This window comes from Hakea prostrata, chromosome 4 (genome assembly GCF_041222555.1).
Source record: "Hakea prostrata isolate BN-2017 chromosome 4, UWA_Hpros_2, whole genome shotgun sequence".
In the NCBI taxonomy this organism is placed as follows: domain Eukaryota; kingdom Viridiplantae; phylum Streptophyta; class Magnoliopsida; order Proteales; family Proteaceae; genus Hakea; species Hakea prostrata.
The window spans coordinates 50,541,703-50,563,434 of record NC_142603.1 but is presented as its reverse complement, the minus strand read 5'-3'; the positions used below and the strand labels follow the sequence as shown (position 1 = coordinate 50,563,434).

At 39.5% G+C, this 21,732-nt stretch overlaps 1 protein-coding gene across 1 annotated transcript in view; it reads left to right on the top strand.

Annotated features, from left to right (window-relative positions):
- Positions 1-21,732, top strand: part of LOC149019402 (S-adenosyl-L-methionine-dependent methyltransferases superfamily protein) — a 37,793-nt gene that overhangs the window by 3,257 nt on the left and 12,804 nt on the right. The window contains exons 2-7 of the mRNA XM_089153414.1: positions 3,780-3,893; positions 4,764-4,832; positions 4,959-4,978; positions 5,051-5,103; positions 5,206-5,236; positions 5,347-5,425. Coding sequence (XP_089009540.1) covers positions 3,780-3,893; positions 4,764-4,832; positions 4,959-4,978; positions 5,051-5,103; positions 5,206-5,236; positions 5,347-5,425 — 366 coding nt within the window. The remainder of the gene's footprint in view (positions 1-3,779; positions 3,894-4,763; positions 4,833-4,958; positions 4,979-5,050; positions 5,104-5,205; positions 5,237-5,346; positions 5,426-21,732) is intronic.

Here is a 21,732-nt window from a genome sequence, read left to right as displayed (position 1 = left end):
GAGTTAAAAGTTAGGATTTGTATTACAAGTTGGTTTTTCCAGTTTATAGGACAAGTAGCTGTTCTATCCTTTATTTGGTAGCTGTGATAAACTTTCTGCTTAACTTTGTTGTCTTTGTTGTGTTTATTCTAAGTAGTTTGTTTAAAGGACTCGTACCCACAATTGAGATGTTTTCTTGGGTTTGAAGCTATACGATTTCATTTTGTTAATTAAACAAATTATCTTGAGGGTCCCCATAAGTGGTCATCTAAAGATAGAACATTTTATATCTAAAGTTAGACAGAATATGAGCTGGTCCCCATAATTCATGGTGAATTGAGCTTCTTCTAAGGAAAATCAAGAAGTTTATTGTTTTAATTGGATTGGAAGCCTACATCTCTTTTTCAGTTAACAGCTATGAACTGAAGAGTATCTGAACCATTTATTGCCATCAACTAAACCTTTCTAAGATAATTTTATTGGAATCCTAGACTGAGGCTGACCAAGTCAAACCTGCAAGACATCTTTTGGAGCCTTTGCAGATTTCAGGGCTTCCAAAGTTTGTGGGCTGCCAACATCCCTGCTTAAAGGTTGCCATTCCTGCTCCATTTTCCTATCAGTTTACCCATCGCCATTTCCTTACCAGGAAAATTATTCAAAAAAAGTAATATGATCCTCGGTGACTTGCCTGAAATATACTGAATTCCATTCTTTCTTACATCAAATTTTCATGATGATTGGGTCCCCTTCTTTCTTCCTTTTCCTTCTATTCACCTTCTGGAATGCCTTGCTTTCCATTCTCAGAAGACTTCGCAGTAGGGGAGATGATGTTGTTTGGTCTACATCTTCTTCAGACCTATTCATCTCCAAAGCCGCTGGAGACCTTATCAGATCCTCTAGGCCTATATCCCCTTGGCACAAGTTAGATTGGTTCAAGAACCATGTTCCACATTGTCTTTATGCTGACTTCCAACTAAGGCTTGAATTATCCTTCTGTATCCAACTATATGAGGTCGGCTACAGGATCCTTGCAAAGACAAAAGATTAATAATGTAAGTAAAAATGATACTAATAACAGTTACAATTACACCTGAACACAAACATACTACTTGTGATCGGAGAATGCATGTCTTCTGTACCTCCAGTCAGCTTCAAGCCTCCGATGGAATAACGCCTGAGACAGAGACCACTCTATGCATGTCTTTCCTCTCCAGTTTATACATGGTCACCTTAGGCCTGCACTTAGCTCTTTTGGTACCTTCAATCTGAATCAAATCAATCATCCAAGCCAGGGCATCTGAAGACCTCCTCCATTGAACATGGCTGTACAACCTCAGACAAATTTCACAGAACTGATCTTTTACTGGGGCTGGTCTTAAACCCAGCTCTATCATGATCATCCTTTTTTTTCTTCTTCTAATATCATTCTTGGTTTGCTACTCATCCATCTCAGCATCCTCATCTCCAATACGAGTTAGCTTATCTTATGATGTTTCTTAACAGCCTAACAGTCCTTGCCGTAAATCATTGCTGTTCTTATGCCTGCCGTAAATCATTGCTGTTCTTATGCCTATTCTATAAATTTAATTTTCCTTTAAGCTTTGGAGGAATTCATCAATCACATCACACTATGGATTCTCTTTTCACTCCATCCATGTTCCTTTAATTCTAAGGGACATCTAATGACCACATTTATGTGTAAATTTTAGTGCATAAAGCATGCAATTTAACATACTAAAGCTAGTTGGGTATTTCCTATAATTTGCAGATAAAGGACAATTGCTAGAAAAAATACAAAATGGACGAAAATGATGATTTTATGAGATAAAGCCATCAAAAAACGAAGAAGCCCAAGCTTTTATGCATATTAAGGACCTAAAACTACAAAGAAGAAAAGTACAATACAGGAATGTAATTTCCACAAATTAGAAGTTTATTAGATGATATTGGATATTGGGCTTGTCTCATCGATAATTTTAAATGTTGCAACTTTAACTCTTGGAGCAGTTCAATCCGAGATCAGGATAGAGAGATAAAGGCAAAAAACTATTTTGGTCTAAGTTAGAATACTTGTTAGTTTTAAGATTTTTTTAATTGTAATATTCTCCCTCCTCTCTTATCTCTCCCTTCACATACTACTTCTCTTTTAATTTTTTTTTTGTTAATTCTAAAATCCCCCCGTCCCTCTTATTATTCTATCCTTGTCCTTAATTGATTAAAACCCTATACCAAACCCTAAGTCTTTCTTCTATATAAACCCCTTACCACCTTCTTTAGTAGTGGATACTTCACTTCTCTCTTTCTCTTGTCTTTTAGGTTCTCCCCCACCTCCTTATCTAGTGCTCTTTTGTTATTTTTATTTTCTTAAACTTGATATTTAGGAACTTATTTGATTGTAATTTTTATTAATTGAATTAGCTTTTGTTAGTGTTGTTCTTTTCAATTATACACTTTTGTTAGTGTTGTTCTTTTCAATTCAAGCAAAGTATAATCCTTAGATTTATCAATGTGAGTTGAAGTTTCTGTCAAGTGCAAGATTTTCTTCATATGATTTATCTTTCTTTGGGTCTAGCAACTTCAAATTTGGTTTTGTCCAAATCTGGTTGTTCGAGTTGATAGAACTTCAAATCGACAAAGTGTCTACCATTCAAGATTAAGATTTCAAGTAGTCTTCTCCCCCCTTCTCTAGTTTCCGTTTATATCACCCATCATTCTTAATTTAAGATTTTTTTTTTAGTTATTATATTATTGCTTCCGTTCCCCATATATCTTTATTTAGAGATGCCAGTAGGCATGCCTCTCTCTAGTTAAAGATTCAGTTTATTTACTTTTCTTTTTCATTTTTAAGTTCTTTTTGTTCTATTTATATTTGTTGTTTCCCTTTCCCCCATGAATCTTTAATTAGAGATGCCTAAAGTTGTGCCTCTCTCTAATTAGAGATTGATTTTATTTGTCTTTGCATTATTTATTTCTTAGATGATGAACGGTTAGGTTTTCTTTATTCTTGTTCCAAATTTCTATTTTATTAGATGCGTGATGAGGACCATTATAAATTTATTTCGTTAGATGAATGTGTTAGGGCTGTTAGTTTAGACTAACTAATAACAATCCATCTCACTCTAGCATTACTTTAGTGATTATAATAAAACGGTATATCTCCTTGAGATTGATCCATTGGCTACACGAAGCCGTGTGCTTGCGGTTACTTTTAAATTTCACGGACGACATCTTCTTGTCTATATGTAAAGAAACTTCATCCTTTAATATGGTGAGTTTAATGCACTTGTATTATATACCGTTGTTCTCCTTTTTTGTACACAATATATTTTGCATATTACTACTTTATTGTCTTTTGTGCTTCTAAACTCTATTTTGCATATTTCTGAAGCATTTTCATTAATTCCTTGAACATTTCCATATAATCTTCAGGAGACCTTGTGTCTCTCAGATAAACAATGATACATTCCTTAAAATCACTCCTCTAATCCCTTCCTGATACTTAATTCTAATCTTCTTAGTTGATATGTACAGATATATAGCAAGAAAATATTATGTATCTCTGGTATGGACCGCCTATAGCAATAGCTGGAAGAAATATTAATATGGTTTTCTGCATTTGAACAACTCTTAACTTTATTTAATATGAGTGTGTGTTAATTCTCATATATTGCTCTATGTTGTATATTGTCGGCCAAGACATGTCTTATGTACAAATATTTAAGTTTCATGAAATATGTTGCGCAGCAATTTGACAAGTTCAGCTTCGTGCATGACAAAGTTGCCTTTTGGTCTATTGACAGTGTTCAGTGAAGGAATGGTTGATGATGGTTACCGAGATGTTGTCAACATTGATATATCTTCAGTAGTGATTGAAGCCATGCAAAAGAAATACCGAGATCGTCCAGAACTGGAATGTATCCTATTTGTTTATGTTGTTGTGTAGTGGATAATGTTCTACTGTCTGGGGTAATTGGTCTGGTAAAAGTTTGTCACAGCCATGAATCAGTATACTTTGTGGTGGAATTTGGTCCGGTGCAAATGGGTTCTGATTCAAGTCTGAGCAAGGTGGAAGGGAGGAAAAACCTGATAACTTCTTAATACTTCACCTAGTAAGGCTCTGTCTGGCTGAAAGGAAAGTTAAGGGAAGAAAAATGAAATGAAAACAAAAAAGAAAAATGGATTTTTTCCTCATCATCTCCATAAATGATAACCATTTCCAAATCTTACTGAAAATGGGAATTGAATCTTAGTTTCCAATTGAGCTTCTTGGATTTGGATAAGGAACTATGAAAATGCCAAATTATTTTTTGAAAAGTTCATTTACAAAAATTATTAAGATTTTAAGTTAGTTCCTACTCACGATTATGAGCATTTCCATTTGCTTTATTTTATTTGACTTCCCTTGTTTCTCTTTACTTTTCAGTGGAATGACCTATTTAATGTGTTGTGACTGTAGCTTTCATATGCTGCTCTACTTTAAAAAAAAATAAAATTACGAATTGGTTATTCCTTGCAACTTCTGTTTTTCACACATTTAGATTCCCTAGAAGAAGTCTGGTAATGCTACTCTAGAATATATGTTACTATGGAATGTATATGAGTGGGCATTATAAACCTGAACAGTCCATTTTATAAATTGGGTACTGTCCACCAGTTAATTACAGGATAACTGTAACGGTACCAACTCAACTATTGAGAAGATAACTTCTGGTTTTGATTTGTAGTTATTGTGCTTTGGTGAGATATTGTCTATTACCAATTTCCTTTTCCTGAATAGTGAGCAGATATTAAAATGGATGTTCGAGATATGAGTTATTTTAAGTCAGGTTATTTTGATGCTGTCATTGATAAAGGTACTGCTACATTTCAACTTTCTTAAAATCTTATTTGGTTTCTTTCTATTTGTTTTCTGAGGTGTTTATTTTTGTGGCTAGGTTGCTTCATGAGTGGCTGAATTTTTTCTCTCATAATGTTTCCAGGAACTCTAGACTCTCTCATGGTGAGTGTCATATACTTTTAGTTCTCCTATCTTGCAGAGAGATGATTACTCATAGCAAGTCTTTGACCGTAGTGTGGACACAATTCACAACAAAATGCAGCTAAGATGCTTGAAGAGGTGGGAAGGTATGTTTAATCTGTTGGAAGCCCTTATATAAATGTCTCTTCTGTTGTCTGTACTTGTTTTGTCTGGTGTTCACATATTGACACAGTTCATGATTCTATCAGGGTCCTCAAAGACAAAGGTGTCTATATTCTTGTAAGTTGACCTGATTCTTTAATTTTTCAAATATGAAATCGTGTCCAGAATTACCTTTGAGTTTATACAATTTATTTTTCCTATAGACTTCAAATTCTTCTTGAACCCAGATTTCTTATGGAGCTCCAGTTTATCGTCTACATTTGTTAAGAGACCCATGCTTGTGGACAATAAAACTTCATGTAATTGGTTAGTAACTCCCTTATTGAGCATGTTTTTTGTGTTCGTGTTGTTGCAAATACATACAATAAAACTACATTTCTTTATCATGGGTTTGGGAGTGTTGTTATCTTCCTAGAACTTTCTCTTTCAATAACGAGCTGTGTTTTATATCATTGGAACTAGAGGTTTGTGTTCTGTTTGTTTATTAAGTTTGTTAGATATGAAAACCATTGTATGATTTATGTTTCGGTATACTATGGAATTTATGTAATAAAAAAACTATGAGAACTAGGTCTAGTTGTCTTATATTGTAATTTTCCTTCTACCTTTTACCTTCCTAGGAAGCTCTATGTAATTCTTTTCATCTTATTAATGTAAGTAATATGGGTGTGGTAGAGGTAATTGTCTGTCACAAGACATTCGACCATGTCCTCTCTTCTTCTTCTGCAACCTTTTACTTTCTTCTTTTTCCTTGTTATTTCGCCTTCTCTAATTTCCAACTTGGTATCAAGCTCATTTTGTTGGTCCAATAGTCAAGTTACTTCCCCCCCTTTTTTTTTTAGGGGGGGGGGGGTCCCCTTTTCTCTTTGAAACCTAGATTACAAAGGAGTTCAAGAAAGAGTTTATTAAGGGAAATGTTTGAATAAACCTTGCAAAGAACCTGACCAAAACCAACGGAGCACCAAGACGCTTGGAAGTCAAATCGAGCAAACCCAGCCAAAGGGGAAGTTACACCCAGCTTTTTGGTTAACTTGTTTCCCTCTCTCTGTGATCAGGCCAGCACGGAGGCTCAGTCTAGGCTCTCTTGGACATGGTTTGAGATCCCAGTCTCGACAGCAATCTCCATCCCTCAAAAAGGCTAGATCTCGGTTGCGATCTAATAAAAATCTCTGGTCAGCTTGGCCCATCTAGGTGGGTATTAGGGCTCCATTTTGGCTGGAATTTGGTATTTAGCTTATTTTAGGCCTTCTAAACATATTGGTTGCCTTAGATTTGTGAGAAAACAAGTGCTATATGAGTTGAGTTCCAACTCAACTATAACTTTGAAACCGGTACATTGAAGGAGTGAATATGCAAACTTAAGAAACATGAAATACACAAGCATTGCTTTATATAAATAAAACATAAAGGTTTAAGTCAATAGTACATTAAACACATACAGTTGTTCACGATTCTGCATTACAAATTGATGTACGTACAAGTTACACTTTCAGAGTACAAGAATAAAATCAATGACTAAGTAGCTCCTCCATCTTTTTGCTTCACCAGCACCACCTCCACCAATGTAGGACATAGTTTATGAAAAAAATGAAGTTTGGAAGAACCCTCACCTTGCTTCAAGATTTGCTTCAAAATCAATAGATCTTTGTTTTAGATGAGCTAAATAGCTTTTTGATGCAGCCCATGCAGAGATCGTGCCCACTTTCCTGTGAAAAATTCATCTAGAACACGAAAACTAGCAAAGGGGGGGGGGAAGGAGTGTTAAGACAGGTCGAGATTGAAATATCACTACCCGTCTCAACCAAGATAGGGTATTTACAAAGCTTGGGTTGAACCAAGGTCTCACAAGATCCAAAACCTCAAACTGAAATTTTTGTTGAGATGTAATATAACCAAAAAAAAAGAGATCTCGTTTCTTACTTTATCCTTCCTAATTTTGCCACTAATCCATCTTAGCATCCTCATTTCTGCTACACCAAGTTTATTTGTATGATGTTTCTTAACAGCCCAACATCTGCTCAACACATCATAGTTGGTGGTACAAAGGTCTAATAGAATTTCTGTTTGATCTTTAAAAGTGTACGTCAATCGTATTAGAACTTTGGATGCGCCTCTCCACTTTAGTTACCCTATTTTAATTCTTTGGGAAACATCATCTTTTCTATCACATTTTTTATTTATGATTAAACCAGGATACCTATAATAATTGCTTTAGGGCCTATTTGGTTACATGAGTCTGAAGATTTCAAAATCTAGAGATTTCAAATCTATGGAGTCATAATTTATAAAGTTAACTGTTTGGTTAACCGAATATGTGGAATGAAATCTGTGGATTCATCTGTAATTTTTGTGAATACACAAATGTTTAGCGTTTTTATAGTAGAAATGAAATCTCTAGATTTCACCCCATACTCATAAATCTACAAGATGAATCTCTAGATTTCATGAATCTAGAGATTTTCACAACCAAATGGGTATAAATCTCGCATTCATGAATCCAGAGATTTGAGATTAATGTAACCAAGCAAGCCCTTATGGAATCTTCTTTCCATCAAGTTTCACCACCTCCATTGTCCATATTATCACAACCAAAATTACATACTAAATGTTTCCTCTTTGTTTTGCTTAGTTTAAAGCCTTTTGATTCCACAGTTGCTCTCCATGAAATCTTGGTAATTGGTATTAATCCTAACTTGTGTTTCATCTATTACCAAAACAATATCATTAGCAAAAAGCATACACTATGGAACCTCGTCTTGAATGTATTTGGTTAAATCATCTAATTATAAGTGCAAATAATATAGCTTAAAGCAAATCCTTGATGTAGCCCAACTTTAATTTGGAATTCGTCATCTTGTCCTCCCACCGTTATTACACTTGTCACTACACCATCATACATGTCTTTAATTATATCAGCATAAACATTTCTTTTTTGTAGTACTTGCAAAATTAACGCTCTAAGGACTATCATAAGTTGTTTTCTACGTCAATCTAAACCATATGAAGATCTTTCCTACAATATCTATACATTTCCATTTCTCTCCTAATAAGGTAAATAGCTTCCATTGTAGAACTTCCCAGCATAAAACCAAATTGGTTCTCCGTAATAGTGGTTTGTTCTCTCAAATGGGTTTTAGTTACTTTCTCCCATAATTTCTTAGTATGACTCATCAATTTTGGCTTCTATATTTACTACAACTTTGAATATATCTCACTCTCTCTTCTTCTTTTTATTTTTATTTTTTTATAAGGTAAAAATTGGGACCACAATGCTTCTCCTCCATTCATGAGACATTTTCCTTGTGCTCATAATCTGATTAAACAACTTGGTCAACCAAGCCAACCCATAGGTTCTAATCTCTTCTGTACTTCTATTGGGATTTCATTGGGGCCTTGTGCCTAGCCTTCTTTCATCTTCTTTAAAGCTTTCTTTACTTCGGAAATTGTAATTCTCCATATATATGTTAGAAAAGTGGTGCCATGGTGAATGTTGTAATCTCTTGAGTCAGAGATACCTAAGGTATGTTTGTTTAGTAGGCTAGAAAAATAAACTTCCCATCTCTTATTGATATCCTCACCATGTACTAGTATTTCATCATCTTCACTTTTAAAACATCTAACATGATCTAAAACTCTAGTCCTCTTGTCCCTTATTTTAGCTATCTTTTTTTGTAAGTTAAGGGTAACAAACTTAAATGAAATTTTGGAACATGGAGGACCAATGACAAGGTCATGGGGTTTATAGGAGAAACATCTGACCAGTTGAATGGATAGACAGGTGAAGGGGCATGAGCTGGAGATACAACAACAACAACAACAATAAGCCTTGTCCCAACTAAATGGGGTCGGTTACATGGATTCTTGCCCTCCAATCAGTTCTGTTCGAGGCCATGCTAGATACAAGGCCTAAGCTATACATATCCTTTCTCACCACTTCTCCTAAGGTTACCTTAGGTCTACCCCTAGCTCTTCTAGTTCCTTCAATATGGATTATATCACTTCTCCGTACAGGAGCATTTATAGGTCTCCGTTGAACGTGGCCGTGGCACCTCAAACGACTTTCTCTAAACTGGAGATAAATACCAAAAATTAGTTGGACTCACCAGTTGTTAGAATAGAGCCTCATAGGCATACTTGGAAAAGGAAAAGACTCGAGGATTAGCGACTTGCACTAATCCTCAAGAGCTGGTTATCTGGTTTTATATTACTTAGTCATCGATTCCTGATTGTATTCTGAAAATTTTCCTATAAATATAACTCTTTTTCTATGAGTTACTCACAACAAGGTGAGTGAGAACTCCCCAATACTCTCTCTCTCTCTCTCTCTCTCTCTCTCTCTCTCTCTCTCTCTCTCTCTCTCTCTCTCTCTCTCGTCTCTTTACATATTTCCAGAGCTGTGTTGATCGAATCCTTCAAGTTCTCACGCCAAAAAAGACTCTGAGCTTCTTTTTTTCTCCCTATCTTCTTGCGGCAGAGTGGTTGAGTCATCTCCAGTGTTTTGAGGGTCTTCTGCAGCAAATTTTTGCCCAAAGGCAGCACTCTGTTCCTGGTTTTTTTGGAGCTGGTTTTAGGATCAGAGATGAGAGACTGATTTTCAGATGTAAAAGGATCGAGTCTCGGGTTTTTGAATGAAGGTTGGTAGAAAGCCATTTCTTCTCCCTGAGTATGTTTGCTGCATTTTCTCCCTAGTTTTCTGAGTTTCTGGGACTGGTTTATGGAAGTCTGTTTAGATCAGACCCTGCTGATTAATAGGATACTGTTTTGAAATACTATTTTTGAGGACCATTTTCATGTAAAAGATTGATCGAAAGGAACCTGCTGATCTGCCGTAATTTTCTGATCACTGGTTTGGGAGAATTTCTGCTACTTTGAAGATCCAGATCTGACCAATTTGTTTAGATTTGTTTGGTTGCTAGTCTGTTTGTAGAATTATATTATACTAGGTCTGGTTATTGGTTATAGAGATTGTTCAGAAGCTACTTTATTGATGCCAATCTGTCTCAGACCTAGAGTTATTGAGAAAGTTCTAGAGGTGGGCCTTGGTGCAACGGTTGGTGGACCACAGTTGTAGCCGTGAGGTCAAGTCATCGAAACAGCCTCCTAACAAAAATTGTTGGGTTAAGACTACATAGGAAAACTGCCCTTTTGCATTGGACATCTATCTGAGCATCCCACTTTTCCATGGGAAATTGAAGAAGAAACACTGTGAAACGCTTCTTTCATGCGTCAATAATTGACTACAATCTTGGCGATCTAAATTTTTGTCCTCGGCAAGGAAAACTGTACTTATCCAATCCATAGTAACAACTATGCCAACCTATTTTATGTCTTGTTTCAAGCTTCCTGCCTCAGTTCTTCAAACTTTGGAAAAATTGACTAGGGACTTTTATTGTTCCAGTGGAGACAAGATACATTCATACACTCTCTTGGGAAATGCTGACTCGGCCTATTAGACAAGGAGGCCTCAACCTCAAAAAACTTGAAGCCTTTAACCTAGCTCTTCTGTCTCGGAAGACATGGGAACTCCCTCTCCCAGATGATACTTATGGAGTTGCATTTGAGCAAATGTTTTTGACATAGCTATTTCTCCAGGCCACTGCTTCCCCTACATCCTCGTGGGGCTGGAAATCACTCCTGCAGGCTTGCGATCTCTTACAGCGAGGACTTTTCCTTCAAATTGGAAATGGCAGGCAAGCTAGCCCATGGGTACTCAACTAGGTCCCCCGACCAACCTATGGATCGTGGATGCTACCCAGTTGGTCATTCTTCCATTCGCGTAGCCGAATTCATCAATCATAACTTAGCCGAATGGGATCGTGAGAAAGTACTGAACTGGTGGCCCCCGGAGATTGCTCACAAAATCCTTAGCATCCCCATCCCTCTTCACTCCTATGATGACAAGTACATTTGGAAATACACATCTATAGGAATTTTCATAGTAAGCTCGGCTTACAAGCTCGTCACTCCCAAACACACCCTTATCGCAATACCTGGCTTTAACTCGCTAAAGTTTTGGCATCTTCCTCTCCCTTCATGTATATTGCATTTTCTTTGGAAAGCCCTCTAGGATAAACTGCCTATTCCCGATCTTCCGACTCAGTGCAGTTGTCACATACCAAATAATTGTCTATTCTGGCAAATCAACTTCGCATCAATGCAACATCTTTTCATACTTTGTCCTATCATGGCCTACATCTGGGATCAACTGTGATTACCAAAGTGGAATACCAATCAACCCATCCCCACTTTCAGTTAAGACTAGTGTTAATCAATCTCTATTCCGGCAAACAACAAAATGTTCAAGTTTAACAGGTTTTCATTTCTCTTTGGGCACTCTGGAGCCTCCATACTTCTCGGATTGGTAGTTCCCAACCATTCTCGCTGTAGGATGGTACTCAATACATACGCATATCATTGTTCAAGTTTCTTCCTCCACCCCTTACATCAAGACCTCCAAAAACACAACGTATATCTGCTGGGAACCCCCTCAACAGGGATGGGTAAAGATCAATGTTGATGGCTCTTCTTATGCTGATCGTTGCCTCTCTGGCATAGGTGGTTTAGCTCAAAATTAGGACCATCAGGTTCTTTTTTCTTTTAGGCAAGGTCAAGGTGCACAAGTTCCTTTGGTAGACGAAGCATTGGCAGTTCGCACGGCTCTCCAGTGCACACAACAGCTTCATCTCTCACACATCATTGTAGAAACGGACAATCAAGCTCTGGCAACATTTTTAACTTCACAAACTTTGCAAACTCATCTCCTTGGAAGGTCACTGTTCTTGTACAAGACATTTTTCTTCTTGCCGACACCTTCTCTAACTCTCAGTTTCGCTATATACTTCACGAAGCTAATTTTGCTGCTGATGTCCTTGCTAAAACAGCCGCTAAATCATAGGATAGGTTCTATTATGTTAATTCCCCCTCCCCCCCTCCCCCCTTCTTTTCTTGGGCCTTGCTTTTTGATAATCTCAGATGTAAAATACCTGGAGGATTATATATTACTAAATAAATTAATATCCCCCCCCCCCCCCCCCAAAAAAAAAAAAAAAAACTCTTTTTCTATGGTGTTACTCACAATGTGAGTGAGAACTCCCCAATACTCTCTCTTGATATCTCTTCTCTTCTTTCTCTTACTCTCTTTCTCTCCTCTGGTTCTCTGAAACTTCACACCAGTCATGTACTCATATCAGGCTGTCCCAAACTATTGATGGGAGTAGTTGTGACTTGTGAGACAGGCAGAATTATTTTTATTTGCTGAAGTAGTAGTAAAAGTGGCAACAGATGACTCAAGTTGCTGTGATGCTTTAGTATCTGATTATGGCAGTCACAACGTTAAAAAAGAAACAGTGGAGGATGCTCCAGTGCAGTTGCTATTGTAATAACAGTGGTGGGCTTTCTCTGTGGAACTCTCAGTCGTAGCTGTGTTGATCAACTCATTTTCTCAGTCTGCGACCATGCTTAGCACAACAAATATCACCATCCTGATTGCGCAATCTGTAGATTACACTGAGGAGGAGATCTGTCTGTTTGCTGTCCACCTGAACCACAATCACGAACTCTTAACAGAAAATGAGCCTTGCCCTTGGATGGCAACAAATGCTGATCTTTTTCAATTTGAAGATTCTTCTGGTGGAATCTTTTGAAGAAAAACTTTTAGGGAGTCCGAGTTAAATTTTAGGTACATTATGGAGCTAGAAGTGTTTGCTAGAAACTTTGATCCTACTTAAATCCGCTGCTAGGTTAAACTTATTCAAAATTTTTTACTGTAATTTTTCTATTTTTTTAGCAATCATTTTTAGGGCTGAGTTCTGGACCGCAGTTAGTAAACAATTCAGATTTGTTAAAAGGTTGTAATTTTCCTCTCCTTTTTTTTTCTTAAAATTTATTATTATTATTATTATTATTTTGCATTAGTTGCTTATACCCTAACAACAACAACAACAACAATAAGCCTTGTCCCAACTAAATGGGGTCGGCTACATGGATTCTTGCCCTCCAATCAGTTCTGTTCGAGGCCATGCTAGATACAAGGCCTAAGCTATACATATCCTTTCTCACCACTTCTCCTAAGGTTATCTTAGGTCTACCCCTAGCTCTTCTAGTTCCTTCAATATGGATTATATCACTTCTCCGTACAGGAGCATTTATAGGTCTCCGTTGAACATGGCCATGCCACCTCAAACGACTTTCTCTAAGCTTATCACTTATGGGAGCAACTCCCAGACCAACTCTAATATGATCGTTTCTTATCTTATCCATCCTAGTTTTGCCACTCATCCATCTTAGCATCCTCATTTCTGCTACACTAAGTTTATCTATATGATTCTTTTAACAGCCCAACACTCTGCACCGTACATCATAGCTGGTCGAACAACAGTCCTATAAAATCTTCCTTTAAGCTTTAATGGAAACCTTGCTTATACCCTAAATTGTTTGTAATTCTGCTCTAGTGTTATCCATGTTATCCCTAGATCTGAAACCTTAAATCTGATCCAGCAAAATTGTGAGGATGACCGCATCACAATCAACTACAATTGGAGAACCTATACCTACTACAGATGAAAATCCTGACAAGAATGACTACAAGTCCTTTGGTTCTCTGCTTATAATTCTAGATGGTTCCAGCTACTTTTTTTGTGGTCAAGATCAGCCTACAGTATGCATTCAAAAAAATAATGAGAAAATTCATCCACAAAAAAGATCAGCTTACATTTCTATCACAGGCCAAGGACTTCTAAGATATATGGCACTATTGTGAAACCAAGAACTCTTGGATCGGCACAGGATCAATTACTTGCACATGAGTCGTTGGTGATAGCCTTTTTAATTAGATCTATGAAACCAGGGTTACACCAAACATTTGTTCTATTGGACAGTTCTCAAAGGACTTATGGAAAAGTTGGAAACAAGGCTCAAGTCTATGAATTTCGCAAGCATGTTCATGAAACAGGAAAAAAAAGGAGATGACACTTTCTCAATATTGCAACACTTTTAGTGCATTGTGGCAGAAGATAGGCCACTATAACACTTTCAACCAAATAATGTTGAAGACATTGCAGCTTAGTACAAGTACCTTGATAAGATCGCGGTATATGATTTCCCAGCTGGACTTTATCTTGAGTATGATCCTATTCAGCTTCAGATTCATAATCGAGATCCCTCCCCACCTTAGAGGAATCATATTCTTTTGTACACGCTAAAGACAGTCGTCGTGTTGTAATGATCCGTTCCTCTATACCTGAAAGATCATTCCTTCAGACTCAGACTGGAAATAGTATAAAGGCACCAAAAGAAGTTAATGAATGTGGAAAACCAAGGCATGCAACAAGAAAAACTTTGGAAACTGCATGGGAAGCTTGCAGACTTTGAAGCAAAAAAGAAAGACTGCCTATGGAAAGAATTGGAGAAAGTGCATTCTAATTCTCTGCATTCAATCTTCAAGAGCATATTTCAAGCTTCCAAACAATAATTCCAGCAAGCATCCCTAATCTACGAATAAGTACAGCAGCTCCCCTACCCCTAAGCCATCGCACCTATACCCCAGCCCCTCCCCTGTCCTGTGCAACATCCCCCACCCCCTGACCTTGCTGCTGCACCTGTGCAGCAGTACTCCTATGCCCCTACGACCTCCCCTGCACCTCCCCTACCTTCCCACGACCCCATTAGTCCCTTCCCACCTTCCCCTGCCCTACGGTTTCCTTTTCCCCTCTTCCCCTTGGTTTCTTCTCCCTTGCAGCAACCATAGAGGCCTTCCTCTGCAACTCCTAAATCCCCTGTCCTTAAACTTCCCTTTCATCTCTCCAATGTTGCCCCATCCTTTGGGTACTAATTCTGTAGTTATTGTCTTAGTTAAGCCCATTTTTCTCAGCTTTAGAAAGTCGTGCACTTTCATCTTCTTCCCTATTTTCTGCAAATTTTCTTAACTTCTGCAAACTTCAGACTCCTACCATTCAGACCTTTCTCAAACCTTAGAATCAAGTTCTGAAGGTGCAGAACAGTAAGAATACCAGTTCAGAAACTGCAGGACAGCAAGTTTGCTTCCCTACCCTAACCCTACCCGAACCTTTTACAAACCCTAACTTGACTCCTGGTTAAAATTTCAAATCTGAACTACCAAGTACAGCAGGGTTTTAGAGCCTTAGAATACCGTAAAACCTCCTGTTTCAGCCTCCCTCTTCACTGGAGTTTCCTGGGCAAACCTAAATCTAGGGAAATTACCTCTATACCTCTAGCCCTAGATATTGGTTTCCATCATCTAGTGCTTCTGAATATTCCACAAAATTATACAAACTTAGTTTGACAGCAAGATCAAAGCACTCTGCACAGATAACAGCTAAGAATATACGGAGCACACCTTTCAGACATACTTGGCATATTATATTATTCTCCACCAGACCAGCTATGTTAATACCCCTACTCAGAATGGTGTGGCAGGAAGGAAAAGTTGACATTTATTGGAGGTTACTTATGACATGATTTTTGCATGTAGAGTTCCATCCCAGCACTGGATTGATGTTGTTCTTACCACTGCCTATCTGATTAATCGTATGCCTTCTCGCGTTCTTGATTTCAAAGCCCCCAATGATGTTTGCACAAAGAGTTCCATCCCAGTACTGGATTGATGCTGTTCTTACCGCTGCCTATCTGATTAATTGTATACCTTCTCGCGTTCTTGATTTCAGGAGCTGTCATTGGAAAGAACCCTCTTTTGGTCCCTCCAAGAGTGCTCGGTTGTGTCTGTTTTGTTTGCAATCATCAATGTACTGGCAAGCGTGATCCATAAAGCATTCAATGTATCTTTACGGAATATTCTTCTTTCTAGGAGGAGTACCACTACTTTGTTTCCATAGATGTTGTGTCTCATAAAGCCTTATCCTATTATACCTCGACACTACTTCAACGGGAGAATATTTCTAGTGAAGATGCGTTGACCGACCTAGATGTTATCCAAAAATTGAAGATGAGTGGAACAATTGCCAAAGCAGCGTAGAAAGCAACCACTGACCGATAAGCCATACCTAGTAAGGGGGAGCCACTGCCTCCTAGTAGAGGTACCTGGAAGACAGATGAACAGGGCTCCTGGTAACAATATTTTGAATTCATAGGTTCACAAACGTCAACAAAAGACCACTACCTAAGCACCTTTACCATTTCAATAATCATATCCAATACCAAAGCCCATTTCGCCGTTTTCTTCATCTCCCGGTAAGGATCCTTCTCTTGAACAACCTATAGCCCTTTACTTATCCCATACTGCATGTTGTCTCCCTTGACTCTCTTTACCTTGTTATCGTAGTTTTGTGTCTTCCCTTTCTTCTTACCTATCTCACAAAAGTGGCAGGAGGCTTATGCAGATACTAAGTGAAAGGCAATTATGTTGACAGAAATGAAAGCACTTGACAAAAATTGGGACCCGGTGATGTAAATCATTTCCAAGGGCAGCGCAGGGCCTAGGGTATTTTGGTCATTTTACTACCCTAGGGTCAAAGTGTTCAGTGGGTTCCCCACATTGTTAGGAGTTAGAATCTACTTTTTTTTTCCCTTAATAATTGAGTTATAATTCAATTAGGAGTCTTAGTTGTAATTAACTAGGATTCCTTGTTAAAGTTGACCTCCTATTTTGCAAGTTGTTTATGTTTAGAAACCAACCTTCAAGCAATCTAGAAACTTCAAGTCCCCCATTCAAGTAAGTTCAACCCCAGCCCCTCTCTTCCTAAGCCCCACGCAACCTCCCCCCATTCCCCTTTTTCTTCCCTACATTAGCAGCAACCCTCACCCCTTATAAAACTCTAGATCCCCTACCTCATTCAACCCCTCCTTTTCCCTATGGGGTTGCACCCTTTTCTCAACTTCATTCCTACTTTTGGTTTCACCATTAAACCTTCTTCCATTAGGTCTGAAAATTTTCTGCAATTCATCTTCTTCCTCTAGAAACCCTAAACCCTAGTTTCACTAGAAACTCTATGACCCTCTAATCCCTTAACCAAACTCTAAACCCTTTTAGGATTACCTTCTCCTACACCTTCTCTACCTCTCTAAACCCCAACCTTAGCAGACACCTTAAGAGCCCCAATCCAACTAAGAGACCTATTTTCTAAACCCTAACCCTTTGGGATAAATTCTTAAATTACAAGATAATAACAACAAAATTAATTCTAGCTTAGCCGAACCCTAAGAGCTCGCCCTTCCTTCAAAACCTAATGAACCCTAGAATTCAAACCCTAATTATAAAATTGAGTTCTATAATTTCAATTAAAGCAAGGTGTAAAGATTGGAATTCTAAAACCCTAAGCCTATAGGCCTAGCCGAAACCTATTCTAGCCCTAACTTAACCCTAAGCCCTATCCATTGTTACAAAAAACCTATACGAAGGCAATCACAGCCTAGAAGACTGTTGACTCTCATGGAAGAGGATGTTGGAGTGAGCTTGGTTTTAGGGCATCATTCAGACAAATAAACCTTAGATCCTAGTCCACATCACTTGGAAGCTTGGCATTTGCCCTCTTGGCAAGAAACTTGTTGGCCACAAGTGGGTGGGTGTTGTGAAGCGAACAGGTGATGGATTTATAGATCAATAAGGCCAGGGTTGCTGAAAGGATTCACCTAGACCTTCGGGATTGACTATCAGGAGACATTTGTGCCTATTGTAAAGCTGAATACCCTCAAACTATTACTTACATGTGCTGTTACTTTGGGATAGGTTTTCAATAGTCAGATATGGAGAACGCATTTTTACATGGTGAACTAGAAGAAAAGTTTACATAGAAATTCCTCCTAGTCTCTCTAATGGCAAGAGCTAAAGAAAAGTTTGCAGTCTCCGACGTGCACTAAATTGGCTAAAGCAAACTCCGCGGGCATGGTTTGGTAGATTCTATAAGGTGATGGTGTCAGGTGGTTATAAACAAAATAATGCTTATCACAGCCTCTTCATTAAAAGAACAAGTCCCCAAGTTACTGTTTTAATTGTATTTGTTTTCTTTTTTGGATGAATAAATAATCAATTAAAGAGACGAAAGCAAAATACAAGAAGGGATAGAATCAGCTAGGAGGGATGATTTGGGAGTTGAGCCCCTAGGAGACAACAATGAGCTTGTTCCTTGGGGAATCAACAACCGGGGGGAGGGGAAAAGATGAAATCCTAGATGAAACATCAAAATAAATAGCATTCTAAATGGCATCGATAGAGCGGGATTTGGAGTTCCAGCGCCTGAGATTACGCTCCCACCACAGATGGTGGACTGTGGCACCAAAGACGAGCTTACCAATTCGATCACAAATAGAGGTACCTGGGAATTTACTCAGTATCCAAGACCAGTCACGGGCAAACCCAAATGAACAACGGGAATGGGGCCAAATATAACCAAGGGCTTTTCTCCACAGGGCACTAGATAAAGGGCAAGAAAAGAACAAATGCTCAATGTCCTTGATACCATTCCAACAAAGGATATAATTTGGGTTCGCAGGGATGTGACGGGAAATAAGGAAAGACTGGGTTGGCAGGGCTAAGTTTAGGGCTCTCCAAAGAGTGAGGGAGTTATGGGGAAGATGACCTTTAAACCACACCAAAGGGGGCCAGGGAGGGGGAGCGAAGGAGGTTCCAGGCCGAAAACATGGTGAATGATTTGGTAGTGGGGGACCAAGTAACAATATCATGAAGGAGGGGGTAAATAGGGGGGAGAGAATTCCAAACTTGCGTGAGACTATGATGCGGGGAAGGGACCAAGAGCCATTGGAGATAAACTCCGAAAGCAAGGTGGATTTGGGAATTCGGGTCTCATAGACGGTGGGCGGGGGGGGAAGAGAGAAAGAAGAATACCCATCGGATGCCACGGATCTTGCTAGAAAGAGGTGGAGGAACCAGAGGAGATGTGGGTGGTGATGGCGGTAAGAGCTCGAGGACGGGGAAGGAGGAGCCTCCTCCAAGTCCAAGAGGGATTAGGGGGGATAGATAGTCCAGAAAGAGTTAGATTTGAGAAGGTATGAGTGGACCCAATTGACCCAAATAGAATCATTCTTGGTGATGATTTTCCAAATGAGTTTTAGCAAAGCAGCGGCATTAACTTCTTGGATCCTGCGAATTCCTAGGCCCCCTTCAGATTTGAGCCGACAAACGTTGAACCAACTTATGGGGTGAAGGAATCGCGGAGAATCCCTACCCTTCTAGAGAAAGGCACAGAAGAGAGATTCCATAGCAGATGAGATGGCTTTAGGTATCGGGAAAATGCCACACCAATAAAGGTATGAAGATTGGAGTGCAAATTGGTTGAGCTCAACCCTACCGGCAAAGGAGAGAAGCCGGCTTTTCCAAAGTTGGAGGCTCTTGCGGATGTGATCCAACATAGGGGAGCAATGATGATGAGTGAGCCTACCCGGGATGAGGGGGAGACCAAGATAGATAACAGGGAAGGATCCAGGCTTGAACCCCGATATATTCAGGAGATTGGAACGAAGAGGCTCCGAAACTCCAGACAGGAAGAGAATAGATGTATCAAGGTTGACTTTAAGGCTAGATAAAGACTCGAAGAAGGAGAGGGTAGAGGTGATGGTGGAGATGGGTCTAGGATCGGCTTTAGAGAAGATCATGAGATCATTGACGAATGCAAGATGAGTCAGATTGATGGCTTTACTCTTGGGAATGGGAGAAATCAAGAGTTGATCAATCTTGGTTTGAAGGAGACGGGATAGGACCTCCAAAGCTAGAGAGAGAGGGGATAGCCTTGGCGGATACCGATACTGGAGGGAAAGAAGCCCGCCGGCGAGCCATTAGTAATGACTGAAAAGAAAGGGGTGGAGATGCATACCTCGATCCAATGGATAAAGGAAGGAGGAAATCTCATGGCTAAGAGAACATCACTAATACAATCCCAGTGGATAGTGTCAAAAGCTTTGTGGAGATCCACTTTGAGAAGAGTTGCAGGGGAGTGGGAAGATTTATCAAACCCCCGACAATCTCTTGCACAAAGAAGAATATTTTCCGTTATACTACGACCGGAGATGAATGCAGATTGGTTTGAGCTAACCAAGTTAGGCATTATCTTTTTGAGCCGATTTGCTAGGATTTTAGAGATGAACTTGTATAGGAGATTACAGAGGGAGATGGGGCGAAAATCAGAAAGGGAGGAGGCGCCTGCCTTTTTGGGGATGAGACAGAGAAAAGTTTGGTTGACGGAAGAGAGCTGAGAGGGATTGAGGAAGAAGCTGCGAACAACCTTAATAAGATCATTCTTAATGAGGTTCCAGGCACTAGAAAAAAACCCTATACTAAATCCATCAAGACCAGGGGCACGATTAGATTTATGGGAACGGATGGCCTGAAGGATTTCATCATGGGACGGGATGGAGAAGAAAGAGGGGAGAGATTGATGGCAAACAAATTTATTAATCTGGCCAAGGGGAAGAGGGGGGCGCGACAGGAGAGAGGAGATTAGAAAAAAAAGAGACGACCTCCTCTTTGATCCTCGAAGGGTCGAGAATCCATGATCCATTGCTCGAGAGGAGAGCAGAAAGGGAGTTATGATTGTTTCTCGCTTTAAGGGAACAGTGAAAGAAAGCAGTGTTGGAGTCCCCAAGTGGAGCCTTATCCTGGCTTTTTGGCGGAGGAAGCTCTCTTCAAGAGAGACAAGGGAAGAAAGATCAGAAGAGAGGTTCCTCTCACTTTCCGCAAGCAAAGGATTGAGGGGGTCAGTTTGAAGGTTTGCCTGGATTCACAAGAGATTAGAGCGGCAATCAAAAACCCTAGAGGAGATGTTTCCAAACGTGGAGAGGTTCCAACGACGGAGAGCATCCTTAGAATTCCTGAGCCGGCGAGCAAAACTAATAAGAGGGAGGGAATGGCAATGAACAGGCTTCTCCTAAGCTTCCTTCACCGTGTCGAGGTAAGAAGGGTTGGAGGTCTATATATCAAAGAATTTGAAGGGTTTAGGACCGAAGGAAGAGTGGGGGAAGATATGGACAAGGTAGGGGGAATGATCCTAGAGGCCTGCAGGGGAGAAGGAGGCATGGGAGTCTTGGAAGGAGGAGAGCCATTGATGGTTGACAAGGAAACAGTCGAGCTTTGAAGCAATCCTATCCACACCAATCCGACGGTTATGCCAAGAGAGAGAGTGGCCCGACCATCGAAGACCAGTGATACAAGAGTCATCGAGACAGGAGTTGAAATCCACAACCGCTAATGGATTAGGCGGACGCCCACCCACCCGCTCATGGGAATAACGAACAATATTAAAATCCCCACCCACACCCCCAAGGGTGATTTGCATGAGCAGAAGAAAATGAACGAATGGAGTCCTCTAGAGGGGCACGCTCAGCAGCCCGATTAAAGCCATAGACTATGGTGCTATGGTGAGAAAGAGGATGGAATTGGAATTAGAAGGGGACATAGAGAGATGCATGAATTGGGGAGAAGAATCGATGAGGGTAATTTTGAGAGAGGAGGGGTTCTTAAGAATCCAAATCCTACCATTAGGACAATGGGAATAATTGGAAAGGAAGGACCAGGAAGGGGCTAAGAAACTAGCAATCCGATTGGAGTTCTCAACCTGGAAATGAGTCTCAAAGAGGGCACATAAATTGGTTTTAGCATCCAAGAGAAATTTCTTGACTTCACTCTGTTT